Here is a 22,426-nt window from a genome sequence, read left to right as displayed (position 1 = left end):
GGAGATGATTCTCCTCTGGTAGAAGGTGGGGTGAAGGAGAAACAGCCCTCTGCACGGTGAAGGCCTGGCCCAGCTCTGGGCCTGGGGCTGCCACAGTCAGGGCAGCAGAAGGCAGATGGGAAGGCAGCATGTTGGCCCCCAACTGCGAGGGATCCCAGCCGCCCTGAAGATTCTGGCATATCTGCATGGAGAGGGGAGAATGGCCTGGAGGAGAGTGTGCCTAGTGTGTGTGTGTGTGAGTGTGTGCGTGCGTGTGTGTGTGTGTGAGTGTGTGCGTGCGTGTGCGTGCGTGTGTGTGCGTGTGTGTGTGTGTGTTCTGTGTGTGGTTTGAGCCCACACAGAGCCTCGTGCTGAGACACTGCATTCCTGCTGGCTGGGCTTCCTGCTCCAGATGCATTCCTGCCCCAGTGTCACCACGGAGACTGCTTGGAATCTGGCCCTACATTCTCCAAATTCAGGACAAGATCTGGCAAAGGCTCCCTCACTTTACCTCCCCATCCTCTGACTTTGGAGGGAGGAGGCCACCTGCTGGCCAGCCCTCCCTCCTCTCCTCCCCAGGGAGGCCTGGCGTGGGATCTTCACGGGCTGTTGGACTTGGGTAAAGCAGTTCCCCCAGGCCCAGGTTTCCCTCTCTGTACCTGGGAAAGAGGAAGGGGGGGCGGTGCTTTCCAGGAGGATAGGGTTGGGAGGGGGCAACCCAGAGAACCCAAAGCTAGCAGGGAAGAGGTTGGCCTGAAAAATCAAGGTGTTAAGAGAGGCTCTCATTCTTCCCCAGGCTTAGCTGTAGGCCTGTTTCCCAGAAGCTAGAATGTTGTAGTTCGTGACTCTGATTGCTGACGGCTCCTGCGTAGGGTGCTGGCAGAAGGGAAGGAGGGAGCAGGAGGTGGGCAGACTGTCTTCTCCCTCCCAGTTAATAACCACTTACTCCCAACGCCTCCAGCTCCAGCTCCGGCACCCTCCCCCAGAGGCTCAGGTGCAAGTTTGCACGTCCGCCACCTCCCTTATCTCCCTCTAGGGAATTTAGGTCCTGCTGGGATTTTTCCAGCCTGGTGGTCGCCTTCCTCAGGAGGCTGAGGTTTCCTTAGAGGCCACCATCCCATCTGGCCACCAGGCTGTCTCACCGTCAGTGTCTGCCTGGGCTCCCAGCCCCCTTTCAAGGGTGGTTGGGGGGTGGAATCCCACGGACCCAAAGAGTTTGGGGGCGGGGACCAGAGAGCATTTACACTTCCAGCACCTCAGGCTTGCCCTCCTGTCCCCCCTGTTTCACTTCCCCGGATCCTGAAGCCCCCTCCCCCCGCACCAGCCCCCAGCTTTAGGGTACCCGAGTGAGGAAGAGATGTGGGACGAGGAGGGGGTTCAGATCTAGCCCAGAACCCAAGGCGCTCTGCAGTTGTTGGAAAGGATCTTCCTGTGCCGGGAATCACTTCCCCCTTTGATCGCGCCAGGTTTCTGAGTGGCTGAGTGACTTGCCCCAAGGCACACAGCTGGGAGCGCGGGTACGCCGGTGTCCAGGTCCGCTCTCTTCCCTCCGCCTGCACGTGCGGCTCCATTTCCTTCCGCGCTCGCGTCCGGTCGCCGCCGCCCCCCATCCCCGCTCGGGTTCATTTCGGCGGCAGGAAGACAGACCCCGCTTGGAAACCGAGGGCGGGGTGACCCCGCGCCACGAACCAGACGGCGTCTCCGGGCAGGGCTCCCCGCTCCACGTCCGCGGCCGGCCGTGCGGGGCCGCCGGGGCCCGAAGGACGGCAGATCGGGGCCCGCGCCCCGCCGGCACTGGGGGCGGGGCGGGTTGGGGGGGGGGACCAGGCCCCGCCCCCGCGGCCCCTCTCGGAGCGCCCGCACACCTGCGCACCCCTCCCGCCGTCCCTCCCCCATCCCCGCTGGGAGTGTCCGGGGGCCTCGCCTAGCCAGGTCCGGACGCGCACCCGACAGCGGCGCGGGGACGCCGGCCGGGATCGCTCCGTCCGGCTGCAGCGGCCACGGCCGGGGCGCCTTGTCGGGGCTGGGATTGGGGCCATGCTGGGCCGGCGGCGCGTCTTCGCCGTGGAGCCGCTGGGCGGCCGGGGTGAGTCGCCCACCCCGGGGCCGGCTGGGACCTTTGGCCTGGAGCCGACTCCCGCGCCCGGGCCCCTGTCTGCACTCCCCGCCCCACCCAGCACAGCCCGCCCGACCTCGCTGCGCCCTCCTCGCCGCTTCCCTTAGGAAGGGCCGGGGGATCGCGCTTTGCCCGTTGGAGACCCTCTGGCTTCTGGCGTTAAACCGACCGCACCTCCATCCCATTTCCTCCGGGTCCACTTCCCTCTAATTCCCGGTCTGGACCCTCCTCTGACCGGCCCCTGCCCCAGCCCGCAGTTGCGAAAAGCTCTCTCCGCGGCGGAGGACCCCCTTCCAAAGGAGCCGCGCAGGGGTGGACTTCCTGGTCGACTTCCTTGCCCAGAGGGGCCTGGTTTGGCATCCCGTTCCAGCTCTCCCGCGTGGCGGGCAGGGAGACGAAGGCGGCCCTCCATCGTCTCCAGCCTCCGTTTCTGCATCCTTACAATCGGGGCACCCAGATCGCGGGAGAGCCTGGCACAGGCCAGGAGAGCTGTAGGAGAGGACAGCGAATGGGTGATCACGCTGCTTCTCCTCCTGCCCGCCTGGTTCCCTTTCTTCCGTTTAAATTTTTTCTTTTCAACTCTCCAAAACCTTCTGTTTCTCACTTAAAAGAAAAAAAGTCCAAAATGTTTATAGCTATTGTTATTTTCACTACCCACTCCCCCCAGGAATTCCAGGATGGACTTCCTTTTGCATCCTGCTGCCAGTTTGGGCCCAGGCTTCCCTCTTTGCGCCCTTCCCCCTCTCCCTGAGGCTGGGGCACAGTCATACTTCCCCATGGGGAGCAGTTGAAGAGGCTACCGCTCCCCAGTTATGGCTCAGAGGTCTTAGGCCAATCTCAGGGGCTGGAGCACGAGGGCTCCCTGGAAGAAAAGGTGCTCGCCCCTCAAAGGCAGATATCACTAACAATTACTTTTGTAAAGGGAAGCCCATTCTACCATCTCCCAGCCAGGGCTGGAGAGAGACCTGGGCGGGGCTGTGGCCAACCAGTCTCCTCCTGTCACCTCTGGCCCAGGACACTCCTCCTCAGGGAATGTCGCCAGCTGCCAGGAATGCCGGGGGTGTTGGGGCAGCCTGCCCCGCCTGATGACTGACTCTCCTTGCAGATGGGGCTGGCGAGGACCTGGCACGTGGTTGTGTAGTGCCTGGAGTCACCAGCACCTACAGACGGATCCCGGATGCCGCTCCAGGGTGGTCGGCAGAGCCCTGCAAGGGGCACGGCAGGCTGAGAGCACCCGGGAGCCAGGTGCCGCTTCTCAAACTGGCCTCCCAGGACTCAGGAGTGGAGATGGCGGTTGGGGACAGCTCCCTAGCCACCTCACCGGGCCTTTCTCAAGACTCTCTGAACTTTGAGCCCACGCGGAGCGCTGAGCCCCTGGCCCTTGGTGCCATGCAGCCTCCTGCCCACCTAAGCCGGCTTCTAGCCAGCCGTAAGCTGGAGCAGGTGCTGGAGCGGTCCCGCCAGCTCCCGACTTCCTCTGCTAGCTTGTCACACCACCGCTCCCCAAAGCCGCCAAGCAACCCTGAGTGTGAAATGCCCCTTTTTGGAGCAGGAGGACAGGAGGCCACCGAGGCAGAGAGTGACCTAGAGGCAGGCCTGGAAGAAGCAGAGGTGGTGAGTGCCAACTCTCAAGCGTGGGATGGAGATGCCCCCGCCCCCCAACTTCTTCTCCCTGGAGCTCTCTCGGGGTGGGGCTTTCCTTACCCCTCATTGATGGGTTGTGTGAGAACGTCTTGCCTCACCCCGCCCCCAGCTGTGTGGAGGTGGCCAGGTCCGGGGCCTGCCTGGCACTTTGCCTGGCTGGGCACTGGGAGGCCAGCTGGGTGTGCGTCCCTCCTCTCACTCATCCTGCCCCCATCTGCTGGCCCCTTAGGGTGGGAGTCTGGTTGAGTTCAGAATTCTCCCCTACCTCACTACGTCCCACAGGTGGGGGGCTTGGGGCCTGAAGCCTGGGCCTGCCTCCCAGGGCAGGGTCTTCGCTACCTGGAACACCTGTGCCTGGTGCTGGAGCAGATGGCGAGGCTGCAGCAGCTCTGCCTGCAGCTGCAGACTCGGAGGGGCCCTGGGGTGAGTGAGCTGTGGGCAGTCGGGCCAGCGGGCAGGCAGGTGAGTGGGGGATGCAGAGGATGGGGGGGACCCCTGGAACCAGGACTCCCTTCAGAACAGCCTCAGCGCTCTAGCCAGGCCCTGAAAGCCCGTCTCTCCTGTGCACAGGATCCTAAAGAGGAGGAGAAGCCGGCCCTGGCGCCTTCACCTCCACCCTCTCACGCCCCGGGCAGTGAGGTACACGGGCAGTGGGAGCGGCTCAGCCAGACAGAGGAGACAGGTGAGGCGCAATTGTGTCTCTGTCTGTATCTTGCCTGCCCAGGGCCCCACAGGCAGACCCCCTGAGCTCTGGGCTTGACGAGTGCCTTCCTGTTCCCGGCCTCGGGTAACTGGATTCTCTTTCCGAAGGAGCAAGGACAGCTTCCGCCCCAAAGGTAGGGGTGCCCAGCGCCAGCCCTTCCAGGCTGTCAGAGGCCCTGGCAGAGCCAGCTCACACCTTTCCATCCTCCCAGGGACACAGGGTAGGTGAGGGATGCACGTGGGGGCAGGTGACAGGATGCGCTGGAGGTCGGGGGTGGTTGGGATGTGTGCTAGAAAATAAGAGGATTCCTGTTTGGAACAGGTGACTTGTCCTGGCTGTGGTGACAGCTATCTCTGGGAGCTTGGTCAGGGGTATGTCTTGGGGAGGGGCCCTGGGTGACCCTCTCACCCTCTGCTCAGCGGGATCTCTCGCACTGGAACAAGGTCAAGGTCCTGCTCAACCGGATCCGGTGGAGGAGCCCTCGACCTGCTGAACCCGCTGCCCCTTGTGATGGCTCTGCCCCCAGGTGAGTCCTGTGGCCCAGCCCAGGGCAGAGGGAGGAGCCTGATGAGCTAGGATGCCAAGATTGTGCTGCCAGTTGTTATCTTCGTCCCTGCAAAATTTGAGAGACGTAGTCTTGGAGAGGGTGCTGGAAGAAACAGAAAGTAGTTAAAGCAGCCCATTTATGGATGAGGAGGCTGAGGACTGGGCTGGGGAGGGAAGTCATTTTCCCGAGGCCACATGGTGAGTCAGTGGCAGAGCCAGGACCAAAAGCTGGGAAATCCTCACATAAGCCCAGCAAGCCCTCACCCCTCAAAGCTGAAACTTAGGTCACCTCCCTGGGTTTCCCCAGGAAAGCAAGGTAGGGCACACAGGATGCCACAGTGGATGCTGGGGGTTGTGGGGGTAGGGGTCTATACTGAATAATTCTCCAGGGGGGATTATCCCTGTCAATTAATATCCCCAGGCCTCCCACAATGCTTGGTCAACTCTGGGGCCATCGTTACCTTTGTTTCTTCCTCCTAGCCTAGTGCCTCCTTTCTTTCTCCATAGGATTGCATCAAGGGACCTCCCTGAAAGGCCTGCAGGCCAAACCCTCCAGAAGACCTTTATGCCATCATTAGTGGTTAAGAAGCAACGAGCAAAAAACGTTACTGTATGCTGAGACTTCCTGGTGCAGGGATGTAACCCCAGCTCGGGGGGAGTGCAGTGAAGTCTTCTTCCTCGCCCTCTGCCCTGTTGCTGCTTCTGGGCACTGCCAGGAAAAGCTGTTGATGCTCAGTTTTCTCTCTGAGGCGAGGGCTGAGTCTTTCTCCTCTGAGCAGCCAAGGAACCCTGGGTCCCTGAGAGGCCCCAAGGTGCAGCAGCTCTTGGGCTCCTCCCTGGTCGCCAGAAATCCCTGGGCTTAGGCAATGTGAACTTACTGATTCATCTGGCGTCCATGGAGTGTGTTTGGCGTGGTGATCTGTCGGGGCCCAACGTGTCGCTGGGGACTGTGGGACTGTCAGTGTTGTGAACTGGCTGGATCCAACCATCTCTCTGGAATCATGCACTCAAAGAGTCAGTCTTCAGGGTGAGGTAACTGCAGAACGATGGACTTGACCTTCACTCCTGAGCAGGCAGTTACTGATCTGGAGTCCTCCCTTCCTCCTCATGCTTGCATGGGCAGCCCCAGGACAGAGAAGGGTGCTCTCTTGGCTGCCTCTGCATTGAATCTTGCCTGAAGACTGTACCAGGGATGGGAGTCAAGGACAACATGGGGAACAGCAGAGTAATCTTCAAGGTCTATTCTCAGCTGCTTTACTCCTTACTAGCCTTTCCACATCACAGCTGAAACCAGAGGCCCATACTAGCTTTTAGACCTTGACAAAAATCCCTTAACTTTTCTGAGCCATAGCTTCCCACTTAATCTCCCAAATGGTATAATGATGCCTGTCCTACCTACCTCACAGTCTTGTTTTGAGGGTAAAGTGAGATTAAACTATCTCAAAGTGCTTGGTGAATGTTAAATGAATAGGAAAGGGTGTTGGAAGGAGGCTAGACTGGAGGGTGATGGGAAGGTCAGAGGGTAAGGGGGAACTGGGATTGCTAATGGGGACTAAAATGGCCAGTGATTAGCGGCAAGACTTTGAGCAAGTCATTTCATTGAAGTCTCTCAGGTTTCATAGCTGAGAATTAGGACACTAATTCCTGACCTCCTTATCCCCCAAGGGTGGATGTGAGGACTAAAGGAAATGACTGTGAGAACTCTTTGTAAATGTATACCTAAATATTGTGGAGGTTTATCTTACTACATAGCCTATTAGGTTCCTAGCTCTTTGTTAATTGAGAAAGGGGGAAAGTTTAGTCTCCTGCAGGTACCCAGGAGGTGTGTGTGGAGGGGTGTGCCATCAACAGAAGGGTAGGGCTAGGGATGGTTGAATCAGACACAGGGATGTCTTCTGGAAATGGCCACTGATCATGCATCCTCCTCCTCCAGTCAGGAGGAGGTCAGCTGGTTCTCCTCCTCCTCCTTCTCCTCCTCCTCCTCCTCCAGTCAGCTGGTTCTCTTGCTGCTGCGGTCTTGGGATCTGCCAGAATGAGGCATAGGTGCTCCCTTATGTTTGGGGCTCTAGCTCCAGCAGTCTTGGGACCAGGAACCAATTCTCCGAAGCCTGCTTTTCTAGTGGGACGCGTAAGAAAGGACACCACTGAGGCGCGGCTTCCTAACGCGCATCCGATCGGGGAAAGCGCACTTCCGCTCCACAGTTGGAGCGGGATGGCAGGCCGGGGTGGGGGAAGGGAGAGGTCAGTGGAGAGGAGGGAGGGACCATATCCGGGAGAGAGGCAGCTTCCGACCAGTGGTCGCGTTTCCGGAGAGGCGTTTCCGGTGGCGGCAGCAGCAGCGGCTGTGGTGGTTCCGGGTGTCTTTGTCCCCCCGGTGTCGCGGCCCTGGCCCGCAGGTGGGTTGGGGGGCCTTCCGCCGCCCCTCTGCCTCTTCGCCCCTCCCCTGGCCGAGGGGCTGCGAGGGCCGGGCCTCGAAGATGAACCGGGCGCAGAAGGGGCCGAGCCCCCCTTCGGCCTGCAAGTTCCGTCTCCCTGGCAACGGCCTCGGCCCTGGGGGCGGGCGGGAGGAGGAGAAGCCGCGCGCCTTCGTCCTCCCACGGTGGCCTGGCCGCGGCCCGGCCCGGGAGACCCGGCGCCGGCGGCTGCTGAGGCGGGAGCCGAGGGCCGGGGAGCGCGGGAGCAAGAGGGCGGGCGCGCAGCCGGATTCGCGTTCGGCCGGGCCACGGAGCTGTCTTCTCACCCGCCCGTCCGGGGAACAACGGGCCGGGCTTCCGGGGAGAGGGCCCACACCATCTCCTCTCCGGCAGCAGCCTCCTCCATTTTTCCGGGCCTTGCGTGGAGCTCTTTGGCGGATGCATTGAATGAATGAATGTCATCGGGGCTCTTTCCAACCCTCCACTCTCCCCAACCATCTGAGGGTGGCGTGGCATAGTGAGAGGAGCTCTAAGTTGTCGGGAGATCTGGGTGTGAGTCCTGGTTTTGTACCTACCTGGTTCTGTGGCCTCGGGCAAGTCTCAGTCCCTCCGAGCTTCAGTTTCCTTTTCGTTGAAAGAGCATAACAGTATCACCCACCACTAGATTATCGTGAGGGCAGACTGGAACATTGTAATTTCTCCATTTCCTGCTCCTCTTCACATTCTCACCATCCGTCTCCTCTTTTTATTCTCAGTATCCATCTCCCCATTTTCCTTAAGGTCCTTAGTTCCTTTTTTGGGGTAGATGGAAATTTTCCCTATGAGCTGTTAATTTATTTCTTTTCTGATTGAAGGTTTTCCCCCAAGACTCTGAAAGAGGACAGCATTCCCAATGTCCCAGTTTAAGCGCCAGCGGATCAACCCACTACCAGGGGGACGCAACTTCTCAGGTGATCACCTTTATCTCTACCTGGCCTAGTACTGGGAAGTGTGTGTTTTGGAGTTAGTCTTTCAAAATGTGGCTTTTGGGGTTTCCCTGGTGGAGTGCAATTTGCTGCTGACTTTTCTTAGGAAAAAACATGACCACAGTAGTTGTCAGCGAAACCCTGTGTGGGACATACTTGGATCCACTTTGCTCTTTGGGTTTACCATTTCCTCTAGCTGAATCTAGTGCTTAAGATGGTAGGTGCAGTTTCTGGATTGCTTCTGTGTCCCAATAGGCGCAGCTTCAACATCTCTTCTGGGTCCTCCTCCTGGTTTGCTCACTCCTCCTGTGGCCACAGACCTGTCCCAAAATGCCAGGCACCTTCAGGTAGGTTGGGCATCCTATCTAGTGAGTTCCGGCACTCGGGACTACCCCGGCATGCGTGGTTGCCCGATGCTTTCATTCTTACATCACAGTGTTCATCCTTCCTGACACTCCTGTCCTCGGCCCGTCCAGAGGCGACTAGACATCTGTGACTGGGGAGTCCTAGGTTCTGGCTCTAGGGAGCTCTCTGGGGTGCTTCTTGGAATTAAAGAACTGGAAATCCTAGAAGAAGCTTATGACCCAAGAGTCAGCATGACTCCCCCCCAGTAGATTGGTTATGTCCACTGTACATATGCTTCCTTCTATATGTATGCTTCCTTCCATGGGAATCTCCATGCAGTACTCTGATTGAGCTGGGGGTGGGGCGGGGCGGATGAAGATGAGATGCTAATGGTAGAGCATGGACAGATGCTCCCTGTTACCTTTAAACTGCACTCTTCTCTTATAGGGCGGAGAGAAGCAGCGGGTCTTCACTGGCATTGTTACCAGTTTGCATGACTACTTTGGGGTGGTGGATGAAGAGGTCTTTTTTCAGCTAAGGTAGGCTTGAGGCTCATCGCCTTCTGGAAATGCTTATTGGGTTCAGTTCTGTCACTATGCTGGTGGGTCCCCTGTAATGCCAGTGCTTTGCTGTTGTTATGCAAAGTGTGAGAAATCTTGATGGGAAGGGCCTCATAGGGACAGTCAGGGTGGCCTGGCCAGGGTTCCTCTCCTGACTGGGTCTCCTGGCTTGTGTGCTGGCAGTGTGGTGAAGGGCCGGCTGCCCCAGCTGGGTGAGAAGGTGCTGGTGAAGGCTGCGTACAACCCGGGCCAGGCAGTGCCCTGGAATGCTGTCAAGGTGCAAACGCTCTCCAACCAGGTATTCATCTCTCCTGGGCATGCTTATTGGAAAGGGGTGGGAGGGACCTTACTTTGGTCAAGGGGCTGGGGCTGCATCTTTCCAAGGTAGTGAGCAGGTCAGCTATGGGATGCCCTGAGTTTCCTGGTTACTGTCCTGCAGCCCCTGCTGAAGTCCCCAGCACCTCCCCTTCTACATGTGGCAGCCCTGGGCCAGAAGCAAGGGATTCTGGGAGCTCAGCCCCAGCTGATCTTCCAGCCTCACCGGATTCCCCCACTCTTTCCTCAGAAGCGTGAGTACCAGTGGCATGGATATTGGGGATGTGGCTTTATGGGGTACTCGGGATGAATGGACTTGTAACTGTTAGGTTGCTGCTCTTAGAATAGATGTGGGTATTTCATGCACTGGAAGAAAGGGACAGGAAATTTGGGCAAATATGTAGGGGTTTTGAGTCACCAGCCATTTCCTTTCTGCAGCTCTGAGTCTCTTCCAAACATCCCATACACTTCATCTGAGCCACCTGAACAGATTTCCTGCTCGGGGCCCTCATGGACGATTGGATCCGGGCCGAAGGTAAGAGGATGATCAAGCAGGAAAGGAAAGGTGTTTTATTTTATTTGCCTCTAAGAGAATGTCCTTTTTTTTTTTTTTTTTTTTTTTTGCCACCTGTTGACACTAACATTCTCTTTCTACAACTAGATCCTAGTCCCTTTACCCTGACATAGGCTGACACATTGAGATGTATGTACAAATATCAGGACTTCATAAGCTGGTTCAGCAAGTAGGGATTTGGTGTAATTCATTTTTCAAAGTATCACATTGAATTTTTTAATATATAATTTTCCTTTTTATTTCTCGTGCATAAGATTGAGACACCAAGAATCAAAACTATCAACAAAATAGTAATTGTCCAAAAAAAGTAACTTTGCAGTGTATTTTTTAAATTGAAGCATAATTTACAATATTATACCAGTAGATTGGATATTTTTATATATTACGAGGTGATCACCACAATAGCTAGTTACCATCTGTCACCATACAAAGTTATTACTATAGTATTGAGTATATCCTCTATGCTGTATGTTACATCCCCATGACTTGTTTTATAACTGGAAGTTTGTACTTCTTAATACCTCTTCACCTATTTTGCCCATTCCCCCCAGCCTCCTCCCCTCTAGTGACCACCAGTATGTTCTCTATACCTGTGAGTCTGTTTCTGTTTTTTTATGTTTGTGCGTTTTGTCTTTTAGTTTCCTCCAGTGCATAATTTAATTCTTAGCATCAAACATGTTTCTTTAAATACACTGTACAGTTCCGTGGTGTGATAGACTGTGTATGTTGCACTCCGCCCAGAAATCCAGGTCTGTGCCGTGGCCATGCAGACATGGCCTTGTGTGGAGCAGGCATGGTGGATTTGGGCCTTTGGGGCGTCCCAGGCCATCCTGTGTCACCTGTGAGCGTTGGGGACTGCCAGGAGCACGCTTCCTGTTCTCTCTGGCTCACATGTTCCTTATCCTGCCTTACTCTCTCCCTAAAAGTGTTTGTTTATATCCCTGGGGGTTACGCTCTAGACTAGTTTGCTTAAGACTTGTTCTAGTTCTGTCCGTCTTCATTGTAAGTTTTTATTATGAAAAATTTCAAGTATAAGCATAGTAAGTAAAGAAGGATGATGAACCTTCATATATCCATCACCCAGCTTAAACAAGTATCAGTATCTGCCATTCTTTTTCATCTACTCCCTGCCTTGTACTTGATTTTTTTTTTTTAAGGTAAAATTTATTTAGGTTGATGTGCACAAATCTTAGATGGACAGTTTTGACAAATGGAGAATCCTGTGTAACTCTCACCCCTATTAAGATATAGAACATTTCCATCACTCTAGAAAGTGTTCTCATGTTTTAGTTCTCTTCTGAAATGAGAACTGTTCTGAGAAGGAAACAGCCCCCTATCCCAGAGGCCAGTAGATTATTACATGGTAAGGGCTGAGAATGCAGTCCACTGAGAACATGTAAAAGGAGCATGGAGTTCCTCAGAGAAAAAGTTTAGGCAAAGTGATGTAGCTAGTCTCTGTGCTGAAGCTACTGTTTGTTCCCTCGGGATAGGTCATGTGAACACTAAGGAGGCGGGAAAGCTTTGATTGTGTAGGATTGTTTTCCACAGTGTCTCTGCTTGAAACACTCTTTCATTCTTGAGTTACTGGTACACGTTTTGCATACACCCATCTTCTTGGTCTTCAAAATTTCCAAGGACTTTCCACCTCTCACATTCTGTGAATTTATTAAAGGCTTCATTCAAAATCACAGCAGGCGCCCTCAGGGATAATGTAGCCTGGGTGGAAATCAGTGGCTGCTACTGGCTTTCTGCTTTAGGTTCACATTCAGCCTTTCTATATAGCCAGTTGCATTTGATTGTCCTGGACATGCCAAGCCCCGTGCAAGACCTGTGTTCTGTCACTTTGGCCATAATGCTTCAGTGTCATGGCTTCTCGAGGAAGGAGACATGACCATTGGGAAAGAGATATTACAATCAGTCAGTAGAGAGAATTTGCAGAGTCATTCTGCAAAGGGGGCAGTAGGAATGAGGTCACCCTGAGGGGGAACAACAATTTATGATGGAGTCACCCATGTTAGCGTTTGACTGGAAACCAGGTTTTATTTTGAACTTCAGGTTTTGGGAGGCAGGAAACTGTCTCCTTTGGATTGCTAATGCTGAACTACTGCGGTTTTTAGACAGGGCTATCCAGCTGGATGTACCATCTCAGTATCCTGCTGAGGTTACGGAGATGGCTTCCACTGGTCATGCCTTATAACCTGTTCCTGACAATTCACAATACGGGGAGAAGTTTACAGGATTCAGTGGAACATCCACTTTATCTTGAGATTGACAGCATTTACTGAAGAGTTCACTTCAGTCATGGGTGAGCTGAAGAGAGTTGTCAAAATGACTTTGGAACAGTTCTTCTGTTAGAGACACAGAAGCACTGACATCCCACAAGGGCAAGATTAGAAGGCAGCTTTTGGAGGGAGATGCTATGAACAAGGAAATTACCCAGGCAGAAATATGAGAAAAGAAGAAAAACTTTGTGTTAAATATAATCAAGTTTGTTACGCAGGGGTATGATGACTAGGGAAACAACCCAGGCAGGTCTAAAGGGAAAGAGTAGACACCTTCTGGTAAATATAATCAACTCGGCATTACCTCAGCACGAAGAATTGACAATGGATTTTATTTCCCTTGTGAGACATGGGGGTTTTTTCCCCTTATCAGTCTGGCATTTTATAATGGTCTAAAGGTTTTTTCTCTTCTATTATTTTTATTTATTGCCCCCATAACATAGTGATACTATAATAAGTGATTTATTACAAAAATGTATAAAGTAGTGCATGCTATTGTATAAAGTTAAAAATACTATAAAAATATATCATTCCCTCTTTCCCTTTAAAGGTAACCATTTAAAAACTTTTAAAGTATAGTTGATTTACAATATTGTATTAGTTCCAGGTGTACAACATAGCAGTTGTACTCCATTTAAAGTTATAAAATGTTGGCTGTATTCCCTGTGCTGTGCATTACACCTTTGTATCTTATTTATTTTGTACATAGTAGTTTGTACCTCTTAATCTCTTACCCTTATCTTCCACCCCATCCCCAAGGTAACCATTCTTAAAGACCTTTAGAAAATAATTTTGAAAAGCAAATTTACTTTCTGCCACTTTTTCCCCCCATGTTCTTTTCTAGTCTTTATCTATATATATGCATACTTTTTATAATTTAAATATTTGAGTTCAGATTTTTTTATACGTTCTTATCGAACATCTGTTCCATATTGCACTGTAATCCTCATAATTGTTTTAATGGCTGTATGATTACTTATTTATTATAAAAATTCAGGATTGCTAGATACACACGTGGTTTTCTTTTTTTTATATATAAATTTATTTATTTATTTTATTTTTGGCTGTGTTGGGTCTTCGTTGCTGCACCCGGGCTTTCTCTAGTTGCGGCGAGTGGGGGCTACTCCTCGTTGCGGTGCGCGGGCTTCTCATTGCGGTGGCTTCTCTTGTTGCGGAGCACGGGCTCTAGGCGCAGGGGCTTCAGTAGTTGTGGCACGCGGGCTCTAGAGCACAGGCTCAGTAGTTGTGGCGGATGGACTTAGCTGCTCCGTGGCATGTGGGATCTTCCCGGACCAGGGCTCGAACCCGTGTCCCCTGCATTGGCAGGAGGATTCTTAACCATGGCGCTACCAGGGAAGTCCCACACGTGGTTTTCTTACTCGGCTTGAATTTTTTTTACTATATATAACCTTTTTTCTTCTTCTGAATTAACTTCCTTGGGATAAATTTTTAAGAGTGAAATTACTGGATCAAAGGGTTGCAGTATTTTTATGACTCTAATGTGTAGTGTTAAGGGTTTTTACCAGAACTGTCTCTTTTAATGAAACTTGACAGAACCTATAGCATGGTGCCATATGTATATATATCTTGATAGAAAAAAAATCAGTTAAATTCTTTTTCTCATTTCAAAAAATTATATTAAATATAAGAAAATTATTCATCACCTTCATCTGTCAGAGGTATCCACCATTAATATTTTATTTCTTTTTAAAGCTTTTTTGGCACATTTGAGGCACTACTTACTGTATATATAGTGTTCCATATAATTCTTTTTGTTTAACATGAATGGTTTTCTGTGTTATTAAAAGCATTTAAATATCCATCTTAATGTCTTTTATAACACTTGTATATGACTGTTAGCATGGCTTCTTTATCCATGTCTTTAAAGTTGGGGATTCAGATTGTTTCTAGTTCTTTTTAGGCCAGTTTGTACTGAATCTGTATGTAACAGTGTGGTCTCTTCCTTCTGGTAATGGATCAACCTCCAGCGATGACTATGACTCCAAGAAACGCAAACAGCGGGCTGGTGGAGAGCCTTGGGGTGCTAAGAAACCAAGGCATGACCTGCCTCCTTACCGAGTCCATCTCACTCCCTACACTGTGGACAGGTGAGTGGTGAGGCTGGGGTGGGGGGTGAGACTTGTAGCTGGTAACAGTTTCTTGTGTAAGTGAGATATAGTCTGGGAGTAAGAGTGTGTGTGTGTGTGTGTGCGCGTGCGCACATGCGCACGCGCTCATGACCTTTTTGTTTCATTTTTGTTTTTTAATGTGACAGATTTTTTATTTCAAAATCTCAAGTTCTGACCAGCATAGCACCACTGACATGGGTGCCCTTGATAGAACTTTATGATTTGATCACCAGAAATTGTTAGGCCAGGCTATAATTAAGGCTTATCAATCAAAATCCAGGTACCCAATACCAGTTATAAGTCAGGTAGAAATTGTGGGTCATAGGAACCCTGGGACTGGTTTCCCAGGGAAGCTCTAAATTACTTTTTAAGTGCTACAGCATGTATGAGGTCACTGGCCCACAAGCTTACTTCTCACACGTAGAAACTGACTGACTGAGAGGTAGATGAGCAATTCCAGATTCCATCTAGCAGGGGAGATGCAGGGCTCCAGCTGCTGTTTTAGAGATAGGGCCCCAAAGCCAAGTCCACCTAAGTCTGAGCTGAGGTGAGGGCAGCCTCCTGGCACCTCCTTCTCAAGATGGCAGGGAAGGAGGGCTGCTACTGCTCTTCCCCTGTCACCGCTTCCTCTCCCCAGGCCCAGGCAGGGCCTCTTATTCTCCATGCTGACCCACCTGCCTCCCAAGGTTAATCTGATGAGATACTGGTCCCCACATCATCACCACTGGAGGGGTGAATATAGAGCCTCCTCATGGGGTCAGAACACGACTGCTAACGATTAGCCACACACACACAGCTGTTTTTTTTTTTTTAAAACACAACTGGAAACCTATTGTACATACTGTTCAGTACTTTGCTTTTTCACTTGTCTTGGAATTTATTCCATGTTAAAGTTTATTAGACTGATCTCATTCTTTTTAGCAACTGCACAGCATTCTACTAAATGGATGGACCAGAATTTGTTTAACCAGTTCTCCATTTTTAGTCTTTAATTATCCTAAACATTGTTGTAATAATAAACATCCTTCTCTATACATCTGCGTGGACAGGTGCAAGCATTTGATTGAGCTCAATTCCTAGAAATGGAGTAGCTGGCTCACAGGGCTGTCAGCCTTGATACTGCCAGGCCTCTCACGGAGGCGGTGTCGGCTTACGTTCTCACACGAGGTGTGAGGCTCTTGCACCCCAGCCGTTGCCAATGCTGTGTTATCCAGCTTTGTGATCTTTGTCGGTCTGATAGGTGAAGAGTGATACCCTGATTTGAATTTAATTATGAGTGAGATTGAGCATATTTTCATGAGCTTCGAAGTCTCATTTCTTTTTCTAAGTTATCTGTTGCTGTCAGTTTTTCCAGTTTTCTCTTAGACTTGTGAACTCTGTTAGTGACTTGTGGGTTCCTTTTATATTAAGACAGTGACCCTTTTTTCTATCACATATTGCAGATGTCTTTTTTTTTTCCTTCCCCAGATTGACTTTATTTTGCCACTAGAGGTTGTAACATTTTAGTGGTCAAGTCTGATCCATTTTTATCTTTTCAGAAGTGTCTTACTTAGAAAGCTCTTCTTTTCTCAGATTATAAAGTAATCTGCTCCCTTTTCCTTTCAAGTCTTTTATGGTTCCATTTTTAAAAATAATTTAGTCTTTGCTCAATCTGGAATTCCTTCCTTACTTCCCATAGCCCCACCTGTGACTTCTTAGAACTCCAGCGCCGTTACCGCACCCTGCTGGTTCCCTCAGATTTTCTGGCTGTGCATCTGAGCTGGCTGTCGGCCTTCCCTCTGAGCCAGCCCTTCTCCCTCCATCATCCAAGCCGCATCCAGGCATCTTCTGAGAAGGAGGCAGCTCCAGACGCTGGTGCTGAGCCCGCGCCCACAGACAGTGACCCTGCTTACAGTTCCAAGGTGAGTTGGCTGGGGTCCTGCCTCTTTGTCCCGTTGTTGGAGGCTGAGAAAACTCTCGAGTGTCTCCTTTCTGCTGTCCCTACCAGGTACTGCTGCTCTCTTCCCCGGGGCTGGAGGAATTGTATCGCTGTTGCATGCTCTTCGTGGATGATGTGGCTGAGCCAAGGGAGACGCCAGAACATCCTCTGAAGCAAATTAAAGTAAGAGCTGGAGCCCAGGGGGCAAGACTCGCTCACTGACGATGTTCGGTTCCTGCTCAGGAACTCAGAGAAACGGGGTTCCGGGGCTGAGATACCCGTCGTTTTACCAGGAGGACAACGTGGCTGAGAGATGTTCTTTCTTATCAGAATTATGTGGGGTTCACATTCACGGGTAGAGATACCCCTCCCGCCCCCAGTGTGGCAGACCCTTTGTTCCCCACCGGCGGCAGGTTGCCTCCCTGTGGGAGACCCACGTGATTGGTTTTTCCTTTCTTACCCCTGGTCTCTTTTTGCAGTTTTTGCTGGGCCAGAAAGAAGAGGAGGTAGTGTTGGTGGGGGGCGAGTGGTCTCCTTCTCTGGACGGCCTCGACCCCAAGGGCGACCCGCAGGTGCTCGTCCGCACCGCCATCCGCTGCGCGCAAGCCCAGACCGGCATCGACTTGAGTGCCTGCACCAAGTGGTGAGTGGCTGCCTGAGCTGTTGTCTGCGGCTGCCCAGTGAGTTGGCGAGACCCGGCAGGGAGCCAGGCTTCTGCTGGGCCTTTCTGACCTGTTAGTTCCCGTCTGTCCCCTAGTCCCTGCTCATCACCCCCTCCCTCCAGCCCTCGCAGTGGTCGCCGTGGTCGTGAGCACGGCGAGGGGTGTGTAAGTGTGTTGAAGGCCAGCTGACCCTCCAAGGCTCGTCAGATGTGACCCCCCCAGCCACATTCCGTGCTCCTTCTTGTTGCCATGGCACCTCGGATAGTAATTGTCTGCTTACTTGTCTCTCCCCACTGACTAACCATTTCTTGAGGACTTGGTCTGTATCTTTTATTTCTGTACTGTCAGAGCTTGGCACACAGTATGTGTTCATTAAATGCTGATTGGAAACTGAAGCCCTCACGAATGTCATGGGTCAGTACTGCATTTTTCCTTTTGCTGTGAGCAGGTGGCGCTTTGCTGAGTTTCAGTACCTGCAGCTGGGACCCCCGAGGCGGCTCCAGACCGTGGTGGTGTACCTGCCGGACATCTGGACCATCATGCCTACTTTGGAAGAGTGGGAGGCCCTGTGCCAGCAGAAAGCTGCAGAGGCAGCTCCCCCGCCCCAGGAGGTGCCAGTGGTGAGGCTGAGCCTTACGAACACATGGGGAAAGTAGGGGCCCTAACCCCTGGACCCACTTGGTCATAGCTCTTGACTTTTCGTCACAGGAAACAGAGCCTACAGAACAGGCAGCTGATGCATCAGAGCAGGCAGCAGACACCTCTAAACAGAATGCAGAGAATCCGGAGGTCACTGCACAGCAGGAAATGGACACCGATCTCCCAGAGGCCCCTCCACCCCCTCTAGAACCTGCTGTCATGGCACGCCCCAGCTGTGTAAACCTGTCCATCCATAGTATCGTGGAGGACCGGAGGCCAAAAGAAAGGATCTCTTTTGAGGTAGGTGTAGGAGTCTGGGGGCTGTGGGGCAGGGCGTATAGGATGGCGGGGTTTGGAACACCCCATTTTTTGATGCTTGTGACCCCTTGTTGCCTGTTCCACCAGGTGATGGTGTTGGCTGAGCTGTTTCTGGAGATGCTGCAGAGGGATTTTGGCTATAGGATTTATAAGATGCTGCTGAGCCTTCCTGAAAAGGTCGTGGCCGCACCTGAACCTGAGAAGGAGGAGGCGGCCAAGGAGGAAGAAGCAGTCAAGGAGGAGGCCAAGGAGTCCAAGGATGAGGTACAGAGTGAGGGCACAGCTGCCGAGTCAGATGCCCCGCCGGTGAGTACCTCTGCCCCCGTGCACGGGCACTGGGGCTGCACATGGTAATGCTGCACAGAACTGGGGCGCTGCGTGGCACCAGCGCTGCTCAGAGTGCTTTATGGGTCTTCTCTCATCACCCCTCGCTCACTGCGCGCGCGCTCTGTGACCCTGCTGTGACTCAGGTGCGGGGTGCTTAACTCTCCCACGTGGCCACACAGCCCAGAGGTGGTTGGTGTACCTGGGAGAAGGGAGGCGGGCCTGGAGCAGTGAAGGGAAGCGTGGTTGACACGGCAGCGCGGAAGTCTCCATTAATAGGAACACTTTGATGGGTACGGGTGTTTTGATTACCTGCCGGTTAACTAGAACACTGCATTTTCTTAAACATTTCTAAAGCACGTGGGTCTTCTTCCTGCCTAAATACTGTCAAGTAAACAAATTTCTTACGGGACTGAGATTGACTCTTGAGGAAAATCCCAGGTGTCTGGAACTCGCCCTGGTCTGCTCTGTGACCCCCATGTAACGAAGTATGTTAAATGAGACGTTGCATATGTGCCTTCGGCGCGGTGCCTGAACGCGGCTGACACACAGATGTTAACCGTTGTTATTGTTGGTAGTCACGGGGCAGTTCCTCGCATCATCTTGGTCTGCTTCTCCTAGAAGGAAGACGGGCTTTTGCCCAAACCCCCGTCTTCTGGGGGAGAGGAAGAAGAGAAACCCCGGGGCGAGGTGTCCGAGGACCTCTGTGAGATGGCCCTGGACCCAGAACTGCTGCTCCTGAGGGACGATGGGGAGGAGGAGTTCGGTATGTCTGGCGCCTGCCCCGGTTGGCGGCTTCCTGGCTCTGTGGCTCCCATTCTGGCTGTGTGTGGAGCCAGTCCGGGCCTGTGTGCTCCCGGCTCCAAGTTCATCTCGGGCTTTCTGTAGCAGGAGCCAAGCTGGAGGATTCCGAGGTCCGGTCGGTTGCCTCGAATCAGTCAGAGATGGAGTTCTCATCCCTTCAGGACATGGTGAGACCTCTGTGCCTTTCTGGGTCTCAGTGACAGGGAAGCTTAGCAAGGCCTCTGCCTCACTCCTGGGAAAGGGGTGCTTTTCCTAAATGACCTCTGGCATCTTCTGATTGACGAAAGACGAAAGGTGGTTCTTGGCTTATGGGATGGCATGCTCGTAGGATCGAGGAGAGTACTTCGGTATCTCCATCAGGGCGGATCTGAGCGAGCTGTCTGACCTGGGAGCACCCAAGGTTCCTCTGTGTGTGACAGCCCCTGGGGCGAAAGTGCCCCAAAGAGGCCTTTGGTTACAGGCCAAGGGACTTGCCTGGCCCAGGGTCAGGTCTCTTAACTGGAAGGGTGTGAGTGTGTCAGCCAAGCTGCTTAATTTTTTTTTTTTTTTTTTAGACTTTTCTTTTGATGTTGGAGTATAGCCAATTAACAATGTTGTGGTAGTTTCAGGTGCACAGCAAAGGGACTCAGCCATACATGTACATGTATCCATTCTCCCCCAAACTCCCCTCCCATCCAGGCTGCCACATAACATTGAGCAGAATTCCCTGTGCTATATACAGTAGGTCCTTGTTGGTTATCCATTTTAATATCAAGCGGCTAGATTTTATAAGGGCTTCGTCCTGGGTGATTTAGCATCAAGGGACCTGTTTGTAAATCCTGTTCATCCTTGTTTCTCTTTTAGCCCAAGGAGCTGGACCCCTCTCCTGTGCTCCCTCTGGACTGTCTTCTTGCTTTTGTCTTCTTTGATGCCAACTGGTGTGGCTACTTGCATCGGCGAGACTTGGAGAGGATCCTGCTTACCCTTGGGCTCCGGCTCAGCGCAGAGCAGGTGCCTTCTCATGCCCCACCCTAGGCCTCTCTCAGATGCCTCGCCCGACATCCTTGTGTGCATGCGCGGCTCGGGATGCTGTGGTTCTAGGTTCTTGCACGGCATTGTGGGGGGACTTGCACCTTCTCATCCGTGGGCATCTTGGGTGTGTGCTTCCTACAGGCCAAACAGCTGGTCAGCAGAGTGGTGGCCCAGAACATCTGCCAGTATCGGAGCCTTCAGTACAGCCGCCCGGAGGGCCCGGATGGGGGGCTCCCTGAGGAGGTGCTCTTCGGTGCGTACTGTGCTCTGCGGCCTTCTGGGGACGGCGGAGCAGGCTGCTTTCTCCCGGGACCGTCCCTGAGTCTTTTCACGGCCCTTCTAGGAAACCTGGACCTGCTCCCTCCTCCCGGGAAGAGTGCCAAGCCGGGCGCTGCCCCTGTGGAGCACAAGGGCCTGGTGTCCCACAACGGCAGCCTCATCAACGTGGGGAACCTGCTGCAGCGTGCGGAGCAGCAGGACAGCGGACGGCTCTACCTGGAGAACAAGATTCACACACTGGAGCTGAAGCTGGGTGAGTGGCTGGCGGCGCGGGGGCCTGTCGCGGCCGGGCGCAGACGCAAGGAGACGAGCGGGAGGCCCGCCCCTCAGCCCCTCAGGCCCGGAGGCCTCTCGCCCTACGCTCCCCTCCTTAGCTTGGCAGTCTTTCCTGTCTTCCCCCGCCAGAGGAGAGCCATAACCGCTTCTCAGCCACTGAAGTGACGAATAAGACACTGGCCGCAGAGATGCAGGAGCTGAGAACCCGGCTGGCCGAGGCAGAGGAGACGGCCCGGACGGCGGAGCGACAGAAGCACCAGTTTCAGCGGCTGCTACAGGAGTTCCGAAGGCGCCTGACCCCCCTGCAGCTTGAGGTGCAGCGGATGGTTGAAAAGGTGAGCCTCCTGGGAGAGCCGGCCGCCGGGCGGGGAGGCTGGGTCAGGGCAGCCGGCACGGGGCCGGGCCCAGGTTCGCCTTGCCTCCGCCTCCATCCGCTAGTTTCTTCTGGAATCGATCAGTCAGCAGCTGGCACCCTGGAGTCTCCCAGGAGGAAGTGCTCAGTAGTCCTCGGGTCTCGGCCCTTCCTCTGAGTCCCGATTCTCGTTACATCTGTTTCAAACAGGCAGACAGCTGGGTAGAGAAGGAGGAGCCAGCACCTAGCAACTGAGGGGCCTGGTGCAGGAGCTGCCATCCTGTGAGGTCAGCGATGGAGCCTGCTGAAGTTAGAGCCCTTTTGGTTCTAGAAAGAAGCTGGAGCAGGACCTGGGAGCCATAGGCAGGGGTGGCTGACCCCTGCGCTCGGCCTCTGTAGAGGAGCTCAGGCCGTCAGGGTGGGGTCTGTCTGTGCCGTGTGGGACGGATGAGTGAGGAAGCCGGTTCCACTTGCAACTAAATCCAACATCTTCTGCACCCCTCGAATGTCATTTTGCCCTCTACCTTGGGATTCCTCCTGGGGCCCTTTCGTCTTGTGCTTTCTCCTGTCCTCTTCCAGTTTAGAATAAGACGGGAGGAAAAGGCTTTTTGAGTCTGTCATAAGGTCTGATGCCAATAAACTGAAGAAGCAGACGCGGAAGCTGGCTGGGGGTAAGAGCCCCTTCCTCCGGATGGCACAAATCCTGCCAGGTTACAGGAGCAGGTTCTGGGGGGAAGGGTCTCCCGCGGCCACCGCAGGAACGGAGTCAGTCAGTGCTAGCGAGCGTTCAGCGTTGGGCAGTGTTTGCCAGTGAACACTGTGTTCCAGCCACCCCAGACTTGCCAGAAGAAACCAGCACCTCTTTTCCCTGGCTCCCCGTGTTCAGAATGTGGTATTGGCTCTGGCCCAGCCTTTTCCCTGTTCCCCATAAGTCTCGCCTCTTTCCATAATCCGTGGTTTCAGTTTGACTTTGTATATAAAGTGTTCTGTTTTTTTTTTTTTTTTTGGCTTTTTGTTTTTTAAATAAACCAAAGTCAAAACAAACCTAAGTGTCCTCCGTAACTCTCCCCTCGCCTCTCTTCTAGGTCTGCCTGTGCTCCGCCCTCCTCCCAACCCTCAGCGCAGCCTCTGCTCGAAGCAGGTGTCACCCCCGGAGGGTGGGGGGGGGGTGCAGCTCTGGGCTCTGCTGCCTGCTGCTCGGGAGAGGGGCTGCCGCGGGGTCTGGGAAGGACTTGGGGTGGCTCCTCCCCTCCGCTCTTTAGTTACAGCAC

At 53.2% G+C, this 22,426-nt stretch overlaps 2 protein-coding genes across 15 annotated transcripts; both read left to right on the top strand.

Moving 5' to 3' along the window:
• The first annotated feature begins 1,520 nt into the window (after nucleotides 1–1,520).
• On the top strand, nucleotides 1,521–6,428 carry C6H8orf58 (chromosome 6 C8orf58 homolog). Of its 7 annotated transcripts, none has more exons than XM_036854234.1 (7): nucleotides 1,521–2,065; nucleotides 3,201–3,709; nucleotides 4,022–4,201; nucleotides 4,310–4,421; nucleotides 4,550–4,575; nucleotides 4,862–4,968; nucleotides 5,496–6,428. In XM_036854234.1, the coding sequence occupies exons 1-7, from the start codon at nucleotides 2,017–2,019 to the stop codon at nucleotides 5,605–5,607; spliced, it is 1,095 nt and encodes a 364-aa protein (XP_036710129.1). In that variant the 5' UTR covers nucleotides 1,521–2,016; the 3' UTR covers nucleotides 5,608–6,428. The 7 variants fall into 7 exon arrangements, with proteins under 7 accessions (XP_036710129.1, XP_036710131.1, XP_036710126.1 ...); XM_036854231.1 differs by having other exon boundaries at nucleotides 1,522–2,065; nucleotides 4,550–4,662; nucleotides 4,886–4,968; XM_036854230.1 differs by having other exon boundaries at nucleotides 1,522–2,065; nucleotides 4,550–4,662.
• Nucleotides 6,429–7,230: 802 nt separating this feature from the next.
• Nucleotides 7,231–22,195, top strand: CCAR2 (cell cycle and apoptosis regulator 2). 8 transcript variants are annotated; one of them, XM_036854363.1, is made up of 21 exons: nucleotides 7,231–7,384; nucleotides 8,257–8,352; nucleotides 8,623–8,714; nucleotides 9,160–9,251; nucleotides 9,456–9,570; nucleotides 9,712–9,841; nucleotides 10,026–10,122; nucleotides 14,432–14,551; nucleotides 16,251–16,473; nucleotides 16,560–16,673; nucleotides 16,970–17,133; nucleotides 17,601–17,772; nucleotides 17,861–18,091; nucleotides 18,197–18,373; nucleotides 19,055–19,199; nucleotides 19,322–19,404; nucleotides 20,081–20,227; nucleotides 20,390–20,501; nucleotides 20,592–20,780; nucleotides 20,933–21,138; nucleotides 21,366–22,195. In XM_036854363.1, exons 2-21 carry the CDS (start codon nucleotides 8,295–8,297, stop codon nucleotides 21,408–21,410), a joined length of 2,712 nt encoding a protein of 903 aa, XP_036710258.1. In that variant the 5' UTR covers nucleotides 7,231–7,384; nucleotides 8,257–8,294; the 3' UTR covers nucleotides 21,411–22,195. The 8 variants fall into 8 exon arrangements, with proteins under 8 accessions (XP_036710258.1, XP_036710257.1, XP_036710255.1 ...); XM_036854362.1 differs by having other exon boundaries at nucleotides 18,197–18,415; nucleotides 19,325–19,404; XM_036854360.1 differs by having other exon boundaries at nucleotides 18,197–18,415.
• The last annotated feature ends 231 nt before the right edge of the window (nucleotides 22,196–22,426 follow it).

Source organism: Balaenoptera musculus, chromosome 6 (assembly GCF_009873245.2).
Source record: "Balaenoptera musculus isolate JJ_BM4_2016_0621 chromosome 6, mBalMus1.pri.v3, whole genome shotgun sequence".
Lineage (NCBI taxonomy): Eukaryota > Metazoa > Chordata > Mammalia > Artiodactyla > Balaenopteridae > Balaenoptera > Balaenoptera musculus.
Note: the sequence above shows the minus strand (reverse complement) of the source record. Positions and strands in the feature narration are given on the sequence as shown.

Coding starts and splice junctions, on each gene's coding strand:
- C6H8orf58 (XM_036854230.1), top strand. CDS start 2,017: ATGCTGGGCCGGCGGCGCGTCTTCGCCGTGGAGCCGCTGGGCGGCCGG. Junction 2,066..3,200: donor GGAGCCGCTGGGCGGCCGGG/GTGAGTCGCCCA, acceptor CTCTCCTTGCAG/ATGGGGCTGGCGAGGACCTG. Junction 3,710..4,021: donor GCCTGGAAGAAGCAGAGGTG/GTGAGTGCCAAC, acceptor TACGTCCCACAG/GTGGGGGGCTTGGGGCCTGA.
- CCAR2 (XM_036854355.1), top strand. CDS start 8,295: ATGTCCCAGTTTAAGCGCCAGCGGATCAACCCACTACCAGGGGGACGC. Junction 16,474..16,559: donor ACCCTGCTTACAGTTCCAAG/GTGAGTTGGCTG, acceptor TGTCCCTACCAG/GTACTGCTGCTCTCTTCCCC. Junction 17,773..17,860: donor CGCCCCAGGAGGTGCCAGTG/GTGAGGCTGAGC, acceptor TTTTCGTCACAG/GAAACAGAGCCTACAGAACA.